General features: G+C 45.2%; 1 protein-coding gene across 1 annotated transcript in view; it reads left to right on the top strand.

The window, feature by feature from the left end:
• LOC139579401 (von Willebrand factor A domain-containing protein 7-like) overlaps positions 1-20,612 on the top strand; it is a 34,771-nt gene that overhangs the window by 3,915 nt on the left and 10,244 nt on the right. The window contains exons 4-14 of the mRNA XM_071407990.1: positions 2,025-2,169; positions 7,575-7,668; positions 11,299-11,430; positions 11,587-11,773; positions 12,082-12,251; positions 12,399-12,511; positions 13,532-13,648; positions 13,823-14,011; positions 14,468-14,600; positions 15,450-15,602; positions 16,597-16,689. Coding sequence (XP_071264091.1) covers positions 2,025-2,169; positions 7,575-7,668; positions 11,299-11,430; positions 11,587-11,773; positions 12,082-12,251; positions 12,399-12,511; positions 13,532-13,648; positions 13,823-14,011; positions 14,468-14,600; positions 15,450-15,602; positions 16,597-16,689 — 1,526 coding nt within the window. The remainder of the gene's footprint in view (positions 1-2,024; positions 2,170-7,574; positions 7,669-11,298; positions 11,431-11,586; positions 11,774-12,081; positions 12,252-12,398; positions 12,512-13,531; positions 13,649-13,822; positions 14,012-14,467; positions 14,601-15,449; positions 15,603-16,596; positions 16,690-20,612) is intronic.

Here is a 20,612-nt window from a genome sequence, read left to right as displayed (position 1 = left end):
GGTTCACTTATTATGTCAACAGGTTGGTGCTCCATTGATAGAGGATGAGGTTCCCTTATTATGTCACAAGGTTGGTGCTCCATTGATAGAGAATGAGGTTCAATTATTATGTCAACAGGTTGGTGCTCCATTGATAGAGGATGAGGTTCCCTTATTATGTCACAAGGTTGGTGCTCCATTGATAGAGAATGAGGTTCAATTATTATGTCAACAGGTTGGTGCTCCATTGATAGAGGATGAGGTTCCCCTATTATGTCACAAGGTTGGTGCTCCATTGATAGAGGATGAGGTTCCCTTATTATGTAAAATGCTTGGAGTGCTTGGAAGTAGCAAAGGAAAAGCAACATAAACTCAGCAAAAAAAGAAACCTCTCACTATCAACTGCTTTATTTTCAGCAAACGTGTAAATATTTGTATGAACATAACATTTTTCAACAACTGAGACATAAACTGAACAAGTTCCACAGACAGAAATTGAATAATGCGTCCCTGAACAAAGGGGGGTCAAAATCAAAAGTAACAGTCAGTATCTGGTGTGGCCACCAGCTGCATTAGGTACTGCAGTGCATCTCCTCCTCATGGACTGCACCAGATTAGCCAGTTCTTGCTGTGAGATGTTACCCCACTCTTCCACCAAGGCACCTGCAAGTTCCCGGACATTTCTGGGGGGAATGGGCCTAGCCCTCACGCTCCGATCCAACAGGCCCGAGATCTGGGCTCTTTGGTGGCCATGGCAGAACACTGACATTCCTGTCTTGCAGGAAATCACGCACAGAACAAGCAGTATGGCTGATGGCATTGTCATGCTGGAGGGTCATGTCAGGATGAGCCTGCAGGTAGGCTACCACATGAGGGAGGAGGATGTCTTCCCTGTAACGCACAGCGTTGAGATTGCCTGCAATGACAACAATCTGAGTCCGATGTTGCTGTGACACACCGCCCTAGACCATGATGGACCCTCCACCTCCAAATCGATCCCGCTCCAGAGTACAGGCCTCAGTGTAACGCTCATTCCTTCGACGTTAAACACGAATCCGACCATCACCCCTGGCGAGACAAAACCACGACTTGTCAGTGAAGAGCACTTTTTGCCAGTCCTGTCTGGTCCAGCGACGGTGGGTTTGTGCCCATAGGCGGCGTTGTTGCCGGTGATGTCTGGTGAGGACCTGCCTTACAACAGGCCTGCAAACCCTCAGTCCAGCCTCTCTCAGCCTATTGCGGACAGTCTGAGCACTGATGGAGGGATTGTGCGTTCCTGGTGTAACTCGGGCAGTTGTTGTTGCCATCCTGTATCTGTCCCGCAGGTGTGATGTTCGGATGTACCGATCCTGTGCAGGTGTTGTTACACGTGGTCTGCCACTGCGAGGATGATCAGCTGTCCGTCCTGTCTCACTGTAGCACTGTCTTAGGCGTCTCACAGTATGGACATTGCAATTTATTGCCCTGGCCACATCTGCAGTCCTCATGCCTCCTTGCAGCATGCCTAAGGCACGTTCACGCAGATGAGCAGGGACCCTGGGCATCTTTCTTTTGATGTTTTTCAGAGTCAGTAGAAAGGCCTCTTTAGTGTCCTAAGTTTTCATAACTGTGACCTTAATTGCCTACCGTCTGTAAACTGTTAGTGTCTTAAAGACCGTTCCACAGGTGCATGTTCATTCATTGTTTATGGTTCATTGAACAAGCATGGGAAACAGTGTTTAAACCCTTTACAATTAAGATTTGTGAAGTTATTTGGATTTTTACGAATTATCTTTGAAAGACAGGGTCCTGAAAAATTGACGTTTCTTTTTACGTTTTTTAAAATCTTAATTCAACTAGTTTTAACTAGTATTCCTAAGCTCATTATTGTAAACATTTAGGATGTGCATCTCTCCTATAACCCTTCTTCTAGCGTATCTAATATTTGATCTATATAAACATTTAATCATTGTCATTATTGTGCCAGCCCAAGTGAACATTGGGTATATCACTCCTACAGTCGTTTTCTATATAAAACCAATTGATCATAATATTTATTCTAACAGCCCAGCCCATCACTTCAACTCTGAGGCGTTTGCTCTGGGCCGGCGCCTTATCACTGATGGGGTGGCCAGCATCAAGGCCAACGTACAAAAGGAGAACTTCCTGGCTGCCAGAGAAACACTGGGGAGAGTACTACACACACTACAGGTAAGAGGAGAGAGAGGGGGAGGGGGGGGGGGGGTGAAAGAGGGGATATGCAAACATTTCCAGTAGCTAGAGAGACACTGGGGAGAGTACTGTACACAGTACAGGTAGCTAGAACGACACTGGGTAGAGGACTGTACACACTACAGGTAGCTAGAGAGACACTGGGAGGAGTACTGTACACTATACAGGTAGCTAGAGAGACACTGTTTAGAGTACTACACACACTACAGATGGCTAGAGAGACACTGGGGAAGAGGAGAGAGAGGGGGAGGTGGGGTGTTAAGGGTTATGAAATATTTGGGCGGGTTGAATAAAGAGAGAACTATACCATAAAAATGCCATAAAAGTGTCATTCTTATGAAATGTATATCTGCAGGTTACATTGTATACACTCCTTTTAGTATGATACATTATGTTTCATATGGTATTTATGAATTTGTGGATGTCCTTCATCCATTCGGTATGATGTGTTACAAATTACAATTCACGAATTTCTATTTGTTATTGCTAACGTTAGCTAGTGGGCTAATGTTAGCTAGGCTAGAGGTTAGGGTTAGGGGTTAGGGTTACGGTTAGGGTTAAGGTTAGTAGGTTTGTCAAAGGGTTAAGGTAAGGGTCAGGGATAAGGGAAGGGTTAGCTAAAGGGTTAAGGTTAGGGTTATTAGGTTAGCTAACATGCTAAGTAGTTGCAAAGTAGCAACAAAGTAGTAAGTAGTTCAAAAGTTGCTAATTAGCAAAAATGCTAAAGTTGTCCGTGATGAGATTCGAACGCACAACCTTTTGGCTAAATGTTTGCGTTATATGCCCGGCCAACCACTCTCTGTTCATTGTTGCCTTAAGTAAACTTCTGTCTCATGTAACCATACCAAATGTAGTATATGTTCATTGTGTTAATATCAGTGTCCAGGATTTACGCCATTTAGCAGACACTCTTATCCAGAGCGACTTACAGGAGCAATTTGGGTTAAGTGCATTGCTCAAGGGCACATTATTATGTAAGTGGACATTATAAAGCGTCATATTTGTCAGAATAAAACAATGGCCTGTTTGGGTAGCAGTTCTATTCAGGTTTTTACTTTTTTTGGTAAAAACAAACAATAAGCTATGTATGTCTGGCTCGCAAATTCCTTTCGTTTTTTCAATACGGCCCGTTTCCTGATTGACTTTGACACCCCTGATGTAGAGCCATGACTACAGGTAAGGGGAGAGAGGGAGCGGGAGAGAGAGAGGGAAAGGGAGAGAGGGAAAGGGAGAGAGAGAAAGGGAGAGAGAGAAAGGGAGAGAGAGAGAGAGAGAGAGAGAGACAGACAGACAGAGAGACAGAGGGAGAGAGACAGAGAGAGAGAGAGAGAGAGAGAGAGAGAGAGAGAGAGAGAGAGAGAGAGAGAGAGAGAGAGAGAGAGAGAGAGAGAGAGAGAGAGAGAGAGAGAGAGAGAGAGAGAGAGAGAGAGAGAGAAAGAGAGAGAGAGAGAGAGAAGATGGAAAGAAAAGAGGGGGGAACTCCAACACTTTCAAGAATCAAGAGAGATAAGATCAGGAGCTGCAGACCAGCCACCAACTCCCTGAGATAAATCAGACACTTCTTTAGACCTGCATCTGATGGCGCCTCACAGAGACTGGAGAACAGCCAGCAACCCCCCCCCCCCCCCCACCACCCTCCACCACTTTTCACCAAGGAACTGCATGCAGATACAATGAGCTATGCCCAAGCAGCACACAGTCAAAGAGGCCCCTCTACATTACCCTCTTCAAATCCCCCTACAACCTCCCTCCCATGCGACCAGACCATGCCTGCCTCTGACAAGGTCAACCAGACCCGGCCCATCACAGCAAAGCTCTATCAGACCAGGCCCACCTCAACTCAGCCCAGCTCTACACAGCACCGACAACTACCCTAGGGTCTGGTAAAACACTGTTGAGGGTAGTGCACCACATGATGCAGTCCACACCATGTATCATTCCTGCCCCCCATGGCAGCTCCAACCCTGCAACAGGAGCCACACCCAGGCCTCCTGTGCACATCCAGAATGGAGCATTGGCAGCCACTCCGGTCCCCTGCAGCCACTCTGGTCCCCTTTCAGATAATTCAGAGTCAAAGATAAATCTAACCCTTGGTTTTCTTCTGAGCTATCTGAGCTCATTCAGATGAGAAATCAGGCCTGAGCCAAAGCAAGGAAAAGTGACTGTGTAGTTGTCTGGCAATCTTTCAGACACCTGAGAAACAGACGTACTATCTAGTTAAGAAAGGTTTTTAAGCTCTATCTCTGACTCTGCTGGTGATCGTACATTTTTGGGGGGAAAACAGTAAATGTACTGAAGCGTACAAATTCCTCTTCTTTCCTGCCTAAGCAAGTTCTGTCTGACTCTGGCGTCATAGCGGAGAGCACTGGGACACGTGGTGCTTTTTTATCATAATTTTATCTCGGCAGGCTTTTTATTTTGAGAGAAACTGTGGTTTAATTTACACTGGTCAATCAATCGACTGCTTTTCCCTCTTCCAGCCTCTAGCTGACTTGACTGTTAACCCGTCAACTTCTAGTGAATCTTTTGTTGTCATTGCAACAGTTCACTGTGATGTGCTAGATGCCCTGCTTAAGATTCATGTAAAATAATCCACTGGGGCTGATATGATCCATGTTTGCTGCAGCTCTCTGCCCCCCTGATTGTTGAATCATTAACCAATACTTTTAATCTGATGGACTCCCGAGTGGCGCAGCGGTCTAAGGCACTGCATCTCAGTGCTACAGGTGTCACTACAGACCCTGGTTTGATCCCAGGTTGTATCACAATCCGGCCATGATTGGTAGTCCCATAGGGCTGGCCACAATTGGCGGAGCGTCGTCCGGGTTTGGCCGGGGTAGGCTGTCATTCTAAGTAAGACTTTGTTCTTAACTGACTTGCCTGGTTAAATAAAGGTTAAAGATGATATATGATACTATCCCCCAAGGTTTGGAAGGTGGCCCATGTGCTCCCCTTTCACAAAAGTCATGACCCTTGTGACCTAAATAATGAATCGCCTAAATGTTCTTGCCTAGCTAGAAATATTACAATCCTTCATTCATTCTCAAGCTAAGATCTTTCTTATCTTTGAAATGTACATCGGTCAGGTTTTAGAGCAGGTTGTAGCACTATCTCTGCTGCATCCATGGTTCTAAATGATGTGGTTAACTGTATGGATGAAAGGCAACACTGCTGCTCTCTGTCATCGACCTGTCAAAGGCTTTTGATCCTTTTGATCAGTCACTGCTCATTCAGACGCTTTCCTCAACTGGCCGTGAACAGGCTGCACGGAACTGCTTTCAAAACCACTTGACAGATTGAACTTAATGTATGCCTACTCAGGTTTCTTGGATATTAGGAAAGGGGTCCCGTAGGGGTCGATTGAAGTGTCTATCTTATATCTAGAAGATAGAAGAAAGTTCAGGAAATATGTTTTTTTTATGCATATTAAACCACTTTTTTTGGGGTAGGCACAAAACTACCTCCATACTGACATTATTTATTTTAACCAGTAACGAGTCCCGTGACACGTGGGGACACATTTGTTTGAACGCCATTATGTTCGTGAGAGTCTCATCTTTTCATAGAGTGGTTATTGTAGTCAGTAAGCCAAACCGTTCGGACGCTACAGACATTTTCCTGAGAAGACCGATTTTCGGGATGTCTCTTGGTCTGACAAACATCGCTGTAGCACGACCACCTTTGACCACAGACAGGCGGATGCAGTGGTTTGAGAGGCAGCCAATGCAAAAAAACAGATATCTCTTCCTTAAACTGACGGATTTTGATGGGGATTTGTTATTATGTTACTTAGATCAATGCAACGGTCCGTCAATAGACTCTAGTACAGGGGTGGGCAAACTTTTTGGCTCGAAGGCCACATCGGGATTTTGAAATTCAACGGTGGGACACATTTTTTGAGGGACCAATTGTTTGTTAAAATTAATTTGCGTTGGCCTCCCGAATGGCGCAGCGGTCTAAGGCACTGCATCACAGTGCTTGAGGTGTCAATACAGACCCAAGTTCAATCCCAGGCTGTGTCACAGCTGACTGGGAGACCCATGAGGCGGCGCACAATTGGCCCAGCGTCGTCCGGGTTAGGAGAGGGTTTGGTAGGCCGAGATTTCCTTGTCCCATCGTACTCCAGCAACTCCTGTGGCGGGCCGGGTGCATACATGGTGTACGGTGTTTCCTCCAACACATTGGTGCGGCCGGCTTCCGGGTTAAGCGGGCATTGTGTCAAGAAGCTGTGCGGCTTGGCTGGGTCGTGTTTCGGAGGACACATGGCTCTCGATCTTTGCCTCTCCCGAGTCCGTAAAGGATTTGCAGCGATGGAACTAGAAACTACCAATTGGATTGAAAAAAATGTATGTCTTGCGGGCTGTGCTAAAGCAGATTATTCAACTGATGTTCCTATCGGTCCTAGACTATGGCGACATCATCTATATAAATGTAGCTGCCACTTCATTAAAGCCATTAGATGCAGTTTATCACTGCGCTTTAATACAGGCGACAATTTTACTATTCATCACAGCATTCTCTACCAGAAAGTTGGTTTGACCTCTTTGATGTCACAGAGGTTGATACATTGCTATGTTTTCATTTATAAACATTATTACTAAACTTTAGACATACAAGTTACCACACCCAGTCTCAGGGATGGCATACTCTGGGAATTCCTTTGGTCTCTACTGAGTTAGGTTAATCAGCCTTTCGTTTTTCTCTAAATGTTCTTAAATGTGATGTTTTGGTGCCTCTAGGTCAATTCAGAAAGCTGATTGAGCACCTTATTACTGATGAATGTGTTTTTTGTATGACCATGTTTTTGATTTAGGGCAGCATATAGAAGTGGTTTTAGAAAGTGGGGGGGACATCATATTATTATTTTATTTAAAAAAAATTGTCAGACAAACACTCCAAACAACCTACTGATCGCTCAGAGGTGTCCGCATGGTCCTAAAGTACACCTTTGCCATGTTTTTGTATCACATTCCAGTGATAAAACTGGGGGGGACAAAATATAATTTCAGAATGTGGGGGGGACATGTCCCCCCATCTCCAGTAAAAGTTGTGCCCCTGTTTTTGATGTGGATTTTCTGTCATTTCTGTCATTTAGGGCTGATCTGTAAAAGTGACATTGGTCTCAGTATGACTCCCTGATAAAATAAAGGTTAAATAAAATTTAAATGAATAAAAAGGAATAAAAGGATAGAGGGAGAAGGGGGAGGGGAGAGAAAGAAAACATCTATCTCACCTCATCTCTCGTTTCATATTTCACCTTGGCTCAAGTGTTATCATCTGAACCAAGTTAACTTCTGTCTTGAGGTGTCTGTAATAGGGAATTAGATAGATATCTTTCCCACAGACACAGACTTGGTATATAATACATGCTTGTGTTTTGTCAGGACTTCTACAGCCACAGTAACTGGGTGGATCTGGGATACACTGAACCCTACGCCAACCTGATCCGCCCCGATCTCCCACTGGAAAACCTGGCAGGTAGGGTGGGCTTGTGTTAAAGCAGCAACGAGGACAGCTAGGCGTGGGAACCAACTGGAGGGAGGGAGGGAGGATGGTAGGGCAGGGCAGGGCAGGGAGGGAGGGAGGGAGGGAGGGCAGGGAGGGCAGGGAAGGAGGGAGGGAGGGAGGGTGGTAGGGCAGGGAAGGAGGGAGGGAGGGAGGGTGGTAGGGCAGGGAAGGAAGGAGGGAGGGAGGACAGGGAGGGAGGGAGGGTGGGTGGTAGGGCAGGGAAGGAAGGAGGGAGGGAGGACAGGGAGGGAGGGAGGGTGGTAGGGCAGGGAAGGAAGGAGGGAGGGAGGACAGGGAGGGAGGGAGGGAGGTAGGGAAGGAAGGAGGGACGGAGGGTGGTAGGGCAGGGAAAGAAGGAGGGAGGGAGGGTGGTAGGGCAGGGAAGGAAGGAGGGAGGGAGGGTGGTAGGGCAGGGAAGGAAGGAGGGAGGGAGGGTGGTAGGGCAGGGAAGGAAGGAGGGAGGGAGGGTGGTAGGGCAGGGAAGGAGGGAGGGAGGGAGGGTGGATGGTAGGACAGGGAAGGAAGGAGGGAGGGAGGGAGGGTGGTAGGGCAGGGAAGGAGGGAGGGAGGGTGGTAGGGCAGGGAAGGAGGGTGGTAGGACAGGGAAGGAAGGAGGGAGGGAGGTCGGGTGGGTGGTAGGACAGGGAAGGAGGGAGGGAGGGAGGGAGGGTGGTAGGGCAGGGAAGGAGGGAGGGAGGGAGGGTGGGTGGTAGGACAGGGAAGGAAGGAGGGAGGGAGGGAGGGTGGTAGGGCAGGGAAGGAAGGGAAGGAAGGAGGGTGGTAGGGCAGGGAAGGAAGGAGGGAGGGAGGGAGGGTGGGTGGTAGGACAGGGAAGGAAGGAGGGAGGGAGGGAGGGTGGTAGGGCAGGGCAGGGAAGGAGGGAGGGAGGGAGGGTGGTAGGGCAGGGAAGGAAGGAGGGAGGGAGGGTAGGGAAGGAAGGAGGGGGGAGGGTGGTAGGGCAGGGAAGGAAGGAGGGAGGGTGGTAGGGCAGGGAGGGAGGGAGGGTGGTAGGGCAGGGAAGGAGGGAGGGAGGGAGGGAGGGTGGTAGGGCAGGGAAGGAGGGAGGGAGGGTGGGTGGTAGGGCAGGTGAGGAAGGAGGGAGGGAGGGAGGGTGGTAGGGCAGGGAAGGAAGGGAAGGAAGGGAAGGAAGTAGGGTGGTAGGGAAGGATGGAAGGAAGGAGGGAGGGTGGTATGGAATGTGAAGAAAAATAACGATAGCAGATAAAAACAGGAGACGAGATAAAGAGATAAATCTGAGGACACGACTCGACCTTCGCCTCTCCCGAGCTCGTTGGGGAGTTGCAGCGATGAGACAAGAACGTAATTGGAACGCAATTGGATATCAGGAATTTGGGGAGAAAAAAGGGGGAGAAATACAACAATTAAATATTTAAAAAATATATATATATATAACAAATGGAAGTCCTTTATACTGCAACACATCTACACTATATATACAAAAGTATGTGGACACCCCTTTAAATTAGTGGATTTGGCTATTTCACCCACACCCGTTGCTGACAGGTGTATGAAATTGAGCACACCGCCATGCAATCTCCAAAGACAAACATTGGCAGTAAAATGGCCTTACTGAAGACTTCACCGTCATAGAAGCACCGTCAAGAAGCACCGTCATAGGATGCCACATTTCCAACAAGTCAGTTTGTGAAATTTCTGCCCCGCTAGAGCTGCCCTGGAAAACTGATGGTGCTGTTATTGTGAAGTGGAAATTTCTAGGATCAACAATGCGAACTGCTAGGCCACACAAGCTCACAGAACGGGACCGCCGAGTGCTGAAGCTCGTAAAAATCGTATGTCCTCGGATGTAACACTCACTACCGAGTTCCAAACTGCCTCTGGAAGCAACGACTGCACAATAACTTTTCGTAGGGAGCTTCATGAAATGGGGTTCCATGGCCGAGCAGCCTCACACAAGCCTAAGATCACCATGTGCAATGCCAAGAGTGTTGTAAAGCTCGCCACCATGGGACTCTGGAGCAGTGAAAATGCTACCTGCCTCAACACATAGTGCCAACTGTAAAGTTTGCTGGAGGAGGAATAATGGTCTGGGGATGTTTTTCATGGTTTGGGCCCCTTAGTTCCAGGGAAGGGAAATCTTAACGCTACAGCATACAATGACATTCTAGACGATTCAGTACTTCTGAGTTTGTGGCAATAGTTTGGGGAAGGTCCTTTCCTGTATCAGCTTGACAATGACCCCATGCACAAAGCGAGGTCCATAGAGAAATGGTTTGTTGAGATCGGTGTAGAAGAACTTGACAGGCCTGCACAGAGCCCTGACCTCAACCCCATCGAACATCTTTGGGATGAATTGGAACGCCGACTGCGAGCCAGGCCTAATCGCCCAACATCAGTGCCCGATCTCACTAATGCTCTTGTGGCTGAATGGAAGTCCCCACAGCAATATTCAAACATCTAGTGGAAAGCCTTCCCGTGCGAGTGGAGGATGTTATAGCAGAAAAGGGGGGACCAACTCCATATTAATGCCCATGATTTTGAAATGAGATTTTTGACAAACAGGTGTCCACATACTTTTGGTCATGTAGTGTATTTGTATGCGTTGTAGAAACTACTGGGGGCTAGCATATTGGCTTGTCTCACTGGTGATGTGTAGAGGTGTGGTGACACATTTGGGGAATTTAGAGATATCTTTCAATTATTTTGAATGACAGTGAACAAAAGTATTTCATATATTGTATAGATCAATAAAAACAAAGACGTTTAATAAAATAGTTATTTTACTATGAAGATAATGTGTGTCCCTCAGTTTTATGTCATTTGTGTTACCCCCTTGAAAATCACAGATGAAAAAGATATACAATGACCTTGAGCATTCGAGCCTAGTCGTTAGAGCAGGTAGCCTAGTGGTTAGAGCATTGGGTCAGTAACCAAAAGGTTGCTGGATTGAATCCCCGAGCTGACAAGGTAAAAATCTGTCATTCTGCCCCTGAGCAAGGCAGTTAACCCACTGTTCCCTGGGCCCCGAAGACGTGGACGTCGATTAAGGCAGCCCTCCGCACCTCTCTGATTCAGAGGGGTTGGGTTAAATGCGGAAGACACATTTCAGTTGACTGCATTCAGTTGTACAACTGACTAGGTATCCCCCTTTCCAAGGGTTATCTGGGGAGGGTTTATGTTAAAGAAAATGATTAGCTAATCACACCCTATCACTATGTCATACATTTGAGGATTCTATGGATCATTTGGTGTGTCTCAATCCAATGTGTCACTTGGTGTTAGTCAATTTAAATGAAGGGAAATAACACTCTGAGCAAAATCATTAATCATAGCAGTAGTAAATCATTTTTAAAGATTTGAGCATTTGTGGCCTCCATTTCAGAAAATCCTAATTTACTTAAAATGTCTCCTTGGTGATACCATCATTGATGTTACTACTCCTACAGGTGGTACAATGTTATTATAATGGTAAAAACTATTTAAAGTTATTAAGCTGCTATATTGGTTCATTTAGAATGGGAAGATGTACCCAAATGCATTCCTATAAAAATAAATCTGCTATTTTCTTCATGTCACCGTAATTCAAGAACGACCCTTGAAAGTTGTGTTTTGGTTTTGTAGATGTTAAAACCCCGACCTGCAGTGACTGTGCCAATGGGGGGATCTGTTCCAACTCCATCCTGCCTAACATTCTTAATGAGAAGAAACTCACCTCTGGGTACATGGGGATCTTGTCCTCAGCTAAGCCTAAAGGTACACACACCAACACACACACACACACACACACACACACACACACACACACACACACACACACACACACACACACACACACATACACACACACTACCCTCCCCACATACCCACACACTCTCTAAATAACACCCATCATCACCTCTCTTCTCCCAGGTAAGTGTAGTCATGGCGGTGCAGCTGACCTGACCAGCTCCAAGGCTCCTCGCGGGGGAATCAGCAAGGACGAGCGTCGCTCTGACAACGTGGCCCTGCACACTGCTGCTGTCACCGTGGCAACGACCGCCACCCTCCAGCTGCTGGATGACATCCGGGGAGCCGCCGGTGACAACAACTACCTACGGTACGGAGAGGGGTAGAGGGGGTGAAGGGGAGGAGAGGGGTAGAGGGGGGGGAAGGGGAGGAGAGGGGTAGAGGGGGGTGAAGGGGAGGAGAGGGGTAGAGGGGGGTGAAGCAGAGGAGACGGGTAGACAGCGGGTAAAGGGGAGGAGTTGGGTAGAGGGGGGGAGAGGGGTAGAGGGGGTTGAAGGGGAGGAGAGGGGTAGAGGGGGGTGAAAGGGAGGAGAGGGAAATACCCATGTTGAAGTTACTCACACTCTCTCTCTCTCTCTCTTCTCTCTCTCGCTCTCTCTCTCTCTCTCTCTCCCACAGCCTCATGGGCATAGCGCGTTCGTCAGTGGTTGTTTTTGTGATCGACACTACGGGGAGCATGAGTGATGACATCCTCGAAGCCAAGAGAGTCGTCTATGAGATCATCGACAGCAAGAAGGGAACGCAGGATGAGCCCTCCCAGTACATCCTGGTCCCATTCAACGACCCAGGTAAAGCTGGCTAAATACTCCACCAAGCATTCTCCTTAGCAAAACATCACTGACAAACTCTGGCATTCACCAACATGCCTGTGTGATGTATGGTGAAGTCAGGAAGTGGCTTTAGTGATCACTGTGTGTTTGTGTGTGTGTGTTTAGAGTTCGGACCCCTGATAAAAACGACAAACCCTGATGTTATGAAAGCAGAGATCGCTAAACTCACGGCTGGTGGAGGCGGAGACCTCCCTGAGATGTGCCTATCAGGGCTCCAGGTACAGTGATTGACATGACTATCTTCCAATCAGGTTTCAGATATAATCCCTTTCTCTATAGTGCACCTGACAATAAATAAAGACACAAAATACACCCTCTCTCTCTCTCTCTCTCATTTAAATTCAAGGTGCTTTATTGGCATGGGAAACATATGTTTACGTTGGATAAACAAAAGTGAAACAAACAATAAAAAGTGAACTGTAAATATTACACACAAGTTCCAAAAGAAAAAAGACAATTCAGACGTCATATTATGTGTTGTAACAATGTGCAAATAGTTAAAGTACAAAAGGGAAAATAAATCTAAATAAATATGAGTTGTATTTACAATGGTGTTTGTTCTTCACTGGTTGCCCTTTTCCTGTGGCATCATGTCACAAATATTGCTGCTGTGATTGAACAATGTGGTATTTCACCCAGTAGATACAGGAGTTGATCAAAATATGATTTTTTTCCAAATTCTTTGTGGGTCTGTGTAATCTGAGGGAAATGTGTGTCTCTAATATGGTCATATATTTGGCAGGAGGTTAGGAAGTGCAGCTCAGTTTCCACCTCATTTTGTGGGCAGTGTTTACATAGCCTGCCTTCTCTTGAGAGACAGGTTTGCCTACGGCAACCTTTTTCAATAGCAAGGCTATGCTCACTGAGTCTGTACATAGTCAAAGCTTTCCTTAATTTTGGGTCAGTCACAGTGTTCTGTTATTCTACCACTGTGCCCTCTCTGTTTAGGGCCAAATGGCATTCTAGTTTTCTGTTCATTCTTTCCAATGTGTCAAGTAATTATCTTTTTGTTTTCTCATGATTTGGTTGGGTCTAATTGTGTTGCTGTCCTGGGGCTCTGTGGGGTCTGTTTGTGTTTGTGAACAGAGACCCTGGACCAGCTTGCTTAGGGGACTCTTCTCCAGGTTCATCTCTCTGTAGGTGATGGCTTTGTTATGGAAGGTTTGGGAATCCTTCCTTTTAGGTGGTTGTTGAAATAAACAGCTCTTTTCTGGATTTTGATAACTCTCTCTCTCTAGTTGGCGCTGACCGGTGCCCCTGCGTCGTCCAGCATCTATGTTTTCACAGATGCCGTTGCTAAGGACATTGAATTAAAGGAAACTATCGTGGCCCTGATCAGGAGCACCAAGTCAACCGTGAGCACTTCCTCAAATACTTCCTGTTTTAGAAGAAAATATTTCCTGCAGTTCAGGGTTGTATTCATTAGGCCACACAGTAGCAAAACTGCCTTTTTTCTGTCTTTCTTCGTTTGGTGCCTAATGAATTACGACCAGGCAAACTCTCTCAAACACACCTCTGTGTCTCTCCAGGTGTCTTTCTTCATGACTGGTGATGGTGCTGGTGCTAGAAGGAGGAGGCGTGGAGTAGAGTCCAGCGAAGCTACATTCGAGACCTACAAGGACCTGGCGCTGGCGTCTGGTGGTCAGGCAATCAGGGTCACCAAGAAAAATCTGCCCCAGGCCACTGACGTCATCATCGACTCCTCCACCTCCGCTCTGGTGAGTCAACACATTTTGTTTTGGATCAGTTTTTTATTTAAAATCATTCAAAACTTGATGAATGAAAAACAAATATGTGCTTAATGAACTTTAAAAATGCCTAGGCATGTCAAAATAACATAACATAATATCATAGCATAAAATAGCATAAAATAGAACACTGTAGCATAACATAGCATAAAATAACATAGCATAACATAAAATAACATAGCATAGCATACTGTAGCATAACATAAAATAACATAGCATGAATCCCAACCTCCGTCCCGCAGGAGGGCTTTTGCTTCTTGGTAGGCAGTCATTGTAAATAAGATTTTGTTCTTAACTGACTTGCCTAGTTAAATAAAGGTTAAATAAAGGTTAAATAAAATACATTAAATAAAAACAGTAGGTAACTATTTCTGTCACTTCCACTTTCTCTCCTTTCTCATTCTGTTCATTTCTCCTCCTCCTCAGGTGACAGTCCTACAGCGAGCGAGGAACCCAGGCAGAGCTGAGACATTCTCCTTCCTGCTGGACGAGTCTCTGAACAACATCACCATCTATATCACTGGAAATACCCTCACCTTCACCCTGAAGAACCCTGAAGGTAAGAACCTCAAACATCACTGGAAAGACCCTCACCTTCACCCTGAAGATCCCTGCACGTAAGAACCTCAAACACATAGACAGATCTAAGGTAAGGTTTTAGGTAAGAGTTCACCTCACAGAGTAGGATGACGTTTCCTCTGGACACTGATCTAAGGTCAGAAGTGGAGAATCTTGGTTGCTGCCCTATAGCCAGACGCGTGCGATGGGGATGTGTGAGCAGTGGTGGAAAAAGTACTCAATTGTCATACTTGAGTAAAAGTAAAGAAACCTTACCAGAAAATGACTCAATTAAAAGTGAAAGTTATCCAGTAAACTTGAGTAAAAGTCTAAAAGTATCTGGTTTTAAATGTACTTAAGGACAGTAGGAGAAAAAGTAATCAATAGTCATACTTGAGTAAAAGTACAAAGTAAAAGTAAATGCTATACATCAAATTCCTGATATTAAGCAAAGCAGACGGACAGACAGGGGCACACTCCAACACTAAGACATCATTTACAAACACCTCCAGATCAGAGGCAGTAGGGATGGCAAAGCGCTATATTGATAGGTGCCATAATTCTGTCCTGCTTGAGCATTCTAAATGTAACGAGTACTTTGAGCTGCAGGGAAAATGTATAGAGTAAAAAGTACATTATTTATTTTAGGAATGTAGTGGAGTAAAAGTAAAAGTAATAAAAAATATAAATAGTAAAGTAAAGCACAGATACCACCAAAAAACTACTTACTTAAGTACTTTACACCCCTGTGTGTGAGACAACCATGCTTGAATGTGTTCCACCAGGTGTGGCCAGGTATGTTTGACTGGCATCCTGCAATAATCCCATTTCACCCTCCTTGCTCCTACAGGTGTGACCCAGAAACAGAATGAGGCCAACGGGAAACTGGGGACTGTCCAGACGGTGGGCAACCTCTACCGGGTCCGCCTGGCCTCCAACAAACAGACGGGATTATGGGAAATCAGCATGAACTCCAACCAGCCCTACACACTGAAGGTCACGGGTGAGTTACCATAGAGATACGCATATTCTGTTTAATTATGTGTGTTATGCTCACGCTCAACACTAGAAGGCAGTCATGATACATACAGTGCCCAGACCTGGGTTCAAAAACTGTTTGAAATCATTTAGAATACTTTAAAATACTATTTAAAACCATGTCAAAACGATTTAACAATTTGAACCCAGGTCTGGAGGAGCCATATAGAGAAGGGAGAGAATACAGCCCTCACTCACTGTGTCTGTCTGCAGCCTGGTCTCATAGACTAGATGTAACATAGTAAAAGTCAATCTTGGAAACTCAAGTTAGTGTGATATGTTACGTTTGGTATGGTTACATAAGACAGAAGGTTTCTTAAGGCGAAAACAAAAAGAGGGTGGATGGTGGGTGTATAATGCAAATTGTCTAACAACCCAAAGGTTACGTGTTCAAATCTCACCATGGACAACTTTAGCATTTTAGCTAATTAGCAACTTTGCAACCACTTAGCATGTTAGCTAAACCTAACCTGAACCTTAACCCTTTTAACTAACTCTTCCCCTAACCCTAACCTTAGCTATTTGACCTAACTCCTAACCTTAACCCTAATCCAGGGGTCTCCAACCTTTTCTAGCACGAGAGCTACTTAAACAAAACATGTAAATGGCACAAGCTACAACATGTTTCTAAATCTTTCAAATAGACACATTCTCCTCATCTCCCCTGTGACTCTTCCCCGGGCCGTTAATGTACGAGGGAAAGTAAAGACCTATGTTTTCTGTCAATGGATTGTTTGTTTCCCAAATTCGTAACATATTTATAATTCGTAACATATTGTACCAATTGCAATTTGTAACATATCATCCGAAATGGATGATGGACATCCACAAATTAATACATAACATATGAAACATAACAGATAACACTAAATGGAGTGTCTCGGATTTACGTACAGAATAATACAAAAATTGTGAGACCAGATCGATGTGTGTTCAAGCGTCCGTGTGTTTGTCTCCAGGTCAGAGTACCATTGCCTTCATTTATGACTTTGTGGAGACCTTCGATGGACCTCATCCAGGATACGCCCTCATCTCTGGCCGTCCGCAAGCAGGTAAACAGAACAACATCATCTTAAAATCATTATCATTACTGTGGCGATGTCATGGAGACATATTCTACTTGAATGCAGCTGCGACTTAAAACACTAGAACCGCCTGGCCTTTCAGCATATAAATACCCGCTAGAGAACGTTGCCGGGCGTCCATTTTAGCATATGCATCATATCAACCAGCAAGGTGTCCAAACATGTGCTCCAATGCTTGATAAATATTGCCTAAACTATTGTAAAGGATTAATTACATTAAGAAATATTTGTGAAAATATGTATTTTGTAATAGTTATTTGTTTAGATAGAGTCCAAGAATATGTTTTGTATTATTCTACAAAGTCCTACAAAAAATGTAGGCCTATAGCCTATTTTCGTTTCCCTTACAATAAAGACATTACAGTGTAATACATTTGATCCACTTTATTTGTAGATTCAATTATTAATAGAGTTATGGTAATTTATAAAGTCCAGTTATAGTTTTTTTTTGGCAATGTAGAAACCAAAAAGCTGATGATTATGAAAATAATAATAATAATATAACCAGCCAGGTGCGCATGTGAAATGATTTTCTGTATTCCTAAACAAAAGCACAAGCGCATGAACAATTGTAAAGGATGAATTGCATAAAGAAATATTCAGGAAAATATATTAATGACAAGATATAAAAACAGTAATTTGTTAATTGTATCAGACACAGTATTGTGCCTTTATACCCGTGCCTTTAGCATGAATCAATATCGTCTTCTCTTTATGCTTCAGGTCCACAGTCCTCACACAGCTTTCAAATAAATCGGTTGCAGTGAACAATGTTTTCACGGGCCTTGTTTCGTGTGCACCTGCCGACTTGACAGTGTGTCTTATTTTTCCCAGTGGGGGCTGGGGTGCTTGGGGAAGAGGGAGAGCAGGACACGCTGCGGCCTTGGCAGCCTGTCTTCTTTTCCCCAGTGGGGGCTGGGGTGCTTGGGGAAGAGGGAGAGCAGGACACGCTGCGGCCTTGGCAGCCTGTCTTCTTTTCCCCAGTGGGGGCTGGGGTGCTTGGGGAAGAGGGAGAGCAGGACACGCTGCGGCCTTGGCAGCCTGTCTTCTTTTCCCCAGTGGGGGCTGGGGTGCTTGGGGAAGAGGGAGAGCAGGACACGCTGCGGCCTTGGCAGCCTGTCTTCTTTTCCCCAGTGGGGGCTGGGGTGCTTGGGGAAGAGGGAGAGCAGGACACGCTGCGGCCTTGGCAGCCTGTCTTCTTTTCCCCAGTGGGGGCTGGGGTGCTTGGGGAAGAGGGAGAGCAGGACACGCTGTGGCCTTGGCAGTCTGTCTTCTTTTCCCCAGTGGGGGCTGGGGTGCTTGGGGAAGAGGGAGAGCAGGACACGCTGCGGCCTTGGCAGTCTGTCTTCTTTTCCCCAGTGGGGGCTGGGGTGCTTGGGGAAGAGGGAGAGCAGGACACGCTGCGGCCTTGGCAGCCTGTCTTCTTTTCCCCAGTGGGGGCTGGGGTGCTTGGGGAAGAGGGAGAGCAGGACACGCTTCGGCCTTGGCAGCCTGCTAGGCGACTGTAGCTTCTTACTTAGCGTTCATGTGGTTCTCAGGAAGCACACATGCCAGATCGCCAGATCCATGATGAAATCTCTCTTGCTGACTGTCTTGTCGAGGCATTGTTTGTACAATACGTGCGCGTTGATAGCAGTCATGTCGAGCACGTTGTAGAACACCTCAACAGGCCAGCGATGAGTACGTCCTTTTACAGAGTAAAGTCTTGCCATCTGGTCGAGTGCATCCACACCAACCTATTGCATTCAATAAAATAGAATAGACAATTTTAGAATTATATAATAATACTAACAATAACAATAATATGAATGTAATATAATATTTGGTGTTTGGCTATCTGTATATGGAAGAGATACATAGCTTTGTACGATTGTAATCTGTCAATGTCTCCGTATTCTTCTTCTGGTCACTGCCAATGGCAACAGTGGGATGCATGGTGCTGAAGATGCAAACACTCTTATTTCTTTACCACCTGTACACCGTGAGTGTTGCTTTACCACTCTCCATCACTGATGCGGAGGACATCTCTCCTGGTATGTTGTGTTTGCACAGAGGGGGGCAGCTCCCGCCTTTGTTTGTTCATTGTTCGGAGCAGCCTAGTCTTCTTTGCGATCAACTTTTCTGCCAGGGAAATTGATGTGAAGAAGTTGTCCGTAGTCACATTTCTACCTTTGCCCATGTAAGGCTACACAAGTCTCAAAACCACAGTCTCAGACAGTCGCTCACCGGGACTCTCTGAAGCGGTTGCGTGGCATGGTCTCTCGGGAAAAAGTCCACGCCATACGTACCTATCAGACCAAAATGACTCCACCTCCGTGCTCTCTCCGCCATATGCTCCGCGGACATACAAGAGTGCAATCAATGCTTTGAGTTCACCCATAGACATGTCCCGCGTACTGTTTCATTTTCATCATTCAACTCACTACACTATTAAATTAAACCTCCTCCTCACCCTCCTTACCATTCAGTTAGGCCTCATTTAAAATCTATTGTGAAGTAAGGTGCACAGTTACTGCCCGTTCCATCCAGTTGTCACTCATTCAGTAGGCTGGAATCAATTGCTTCGCTGGATAGAGTCAAGGATATATATGTTTAGCATTATTCTAAAGGCCTACCGCAACATGTATCATGTCTTCGTTTCCCTTTACAATACATTTGATTAGTAATAGAAAACAGTCCCATAACAGCTTATTTTATACAAATTACAAATTTAAAGAGAACGGTGTCCACACCCAAGGCGCATGGTCAAATTATTTTCTGCTGATAAATAGGCATAACACAAACTCATCATTTAACTATTGTTTTTCTAAATGAAATCAACTTATTCACCCTCATTATTCAGCTAGGCCTAATTTAAGTTCAATTGTGAAGTAGGGTGAACAATTATCACCCATTGGTCATTCATTCAGTTAGGAGAGAGAGACACGTTAGTGCCTGGCTTGGTACCAATGTCATAGGTTGATTTGGCGGATTTAGTTAGGAATAAGAGTGAAAAAACAGGTAGAAAGGCTCTAAATATTTTTCTGTTCTGACAAATTAGCAGTGTAAAATACATTTAGGAAAAGTCAGGGTAGGAGCAGGACAAATTAGCAGTGTAAAATACATTTAGGAAAAGTCAGGGTAGGAGCAGGACATAGCTTTGGGGGGGGGGCAGATTTTTGTGTGTGTGTGTTGAAGCCGTTAGATGCAGTTATACATCGTTTTATCACGGGCGACAAGTTTTGCGTTCACTGCATTCTCTATCGGAAGGTAGGCTGGTCCTTTTTGATGTATTGTAGGTCAAAACATTGCATTCTGTTCATTTATAAAGTCAATTTGCAAAAACTGCATTTACCTATAGACATATCACAGGTACTGTATGATCTGCTCTTGATAACTCTTGACATTCCTTCCTTCAGTCTTCAGAACACTGTACAGATGGATGCGTTGGTGCCCTTCGGGCGACTCAGATTGTTGGTTGAGGAACTCTACTGAGCAAAGTGGTTGTTTTTCATGATTCATGTTTTGTATTTAAAAAGCATTTGTTAGTGTATTTCCTATGCTCCCATGCTGCCTTGATTGTGCAATTGTTGTCATGCAGGGATCCCTTGTAAAAGAGACCTTTACCTTTCATAAACAGAACAAGTCTTACTACCTATAATCTTCCTTAAAACATCATTACTCCCTATAATCAGTCACAAAACATCATTACTACCTATAATCAGTCACAAAACGGCATTACTCCCTATAATCAGTCACAAAACATCATTACTTCCTATAATCAGTCACAAAACATCATTACTCCCTATAATCAGTCACAAAACATCATTACTCCCTATAATCAGTCACAAAACATCATTACTACCTATAATCAGTCACAAAACATCATTACTCCCTATAATCAGTCACAA

Source organism: Salvelinus alpinus, chromosome 6, assembly GCF_045679555.1.
Source record: "Salvelinus alpinus chromosome 6, SLU_Salpinus.1, whole genome shotgun sequence".
NCBI classification, from domain to species: domain Eukaryota; kingdom Metazoa; phylum Chordata; class Actinopteri; order Salmoniformes; family Salmonidae; genus Salvelinus; species Salvelinus alpinus.
This window is presented reverse-complemented; position numbering and strand designations above follow the sequence as displayed.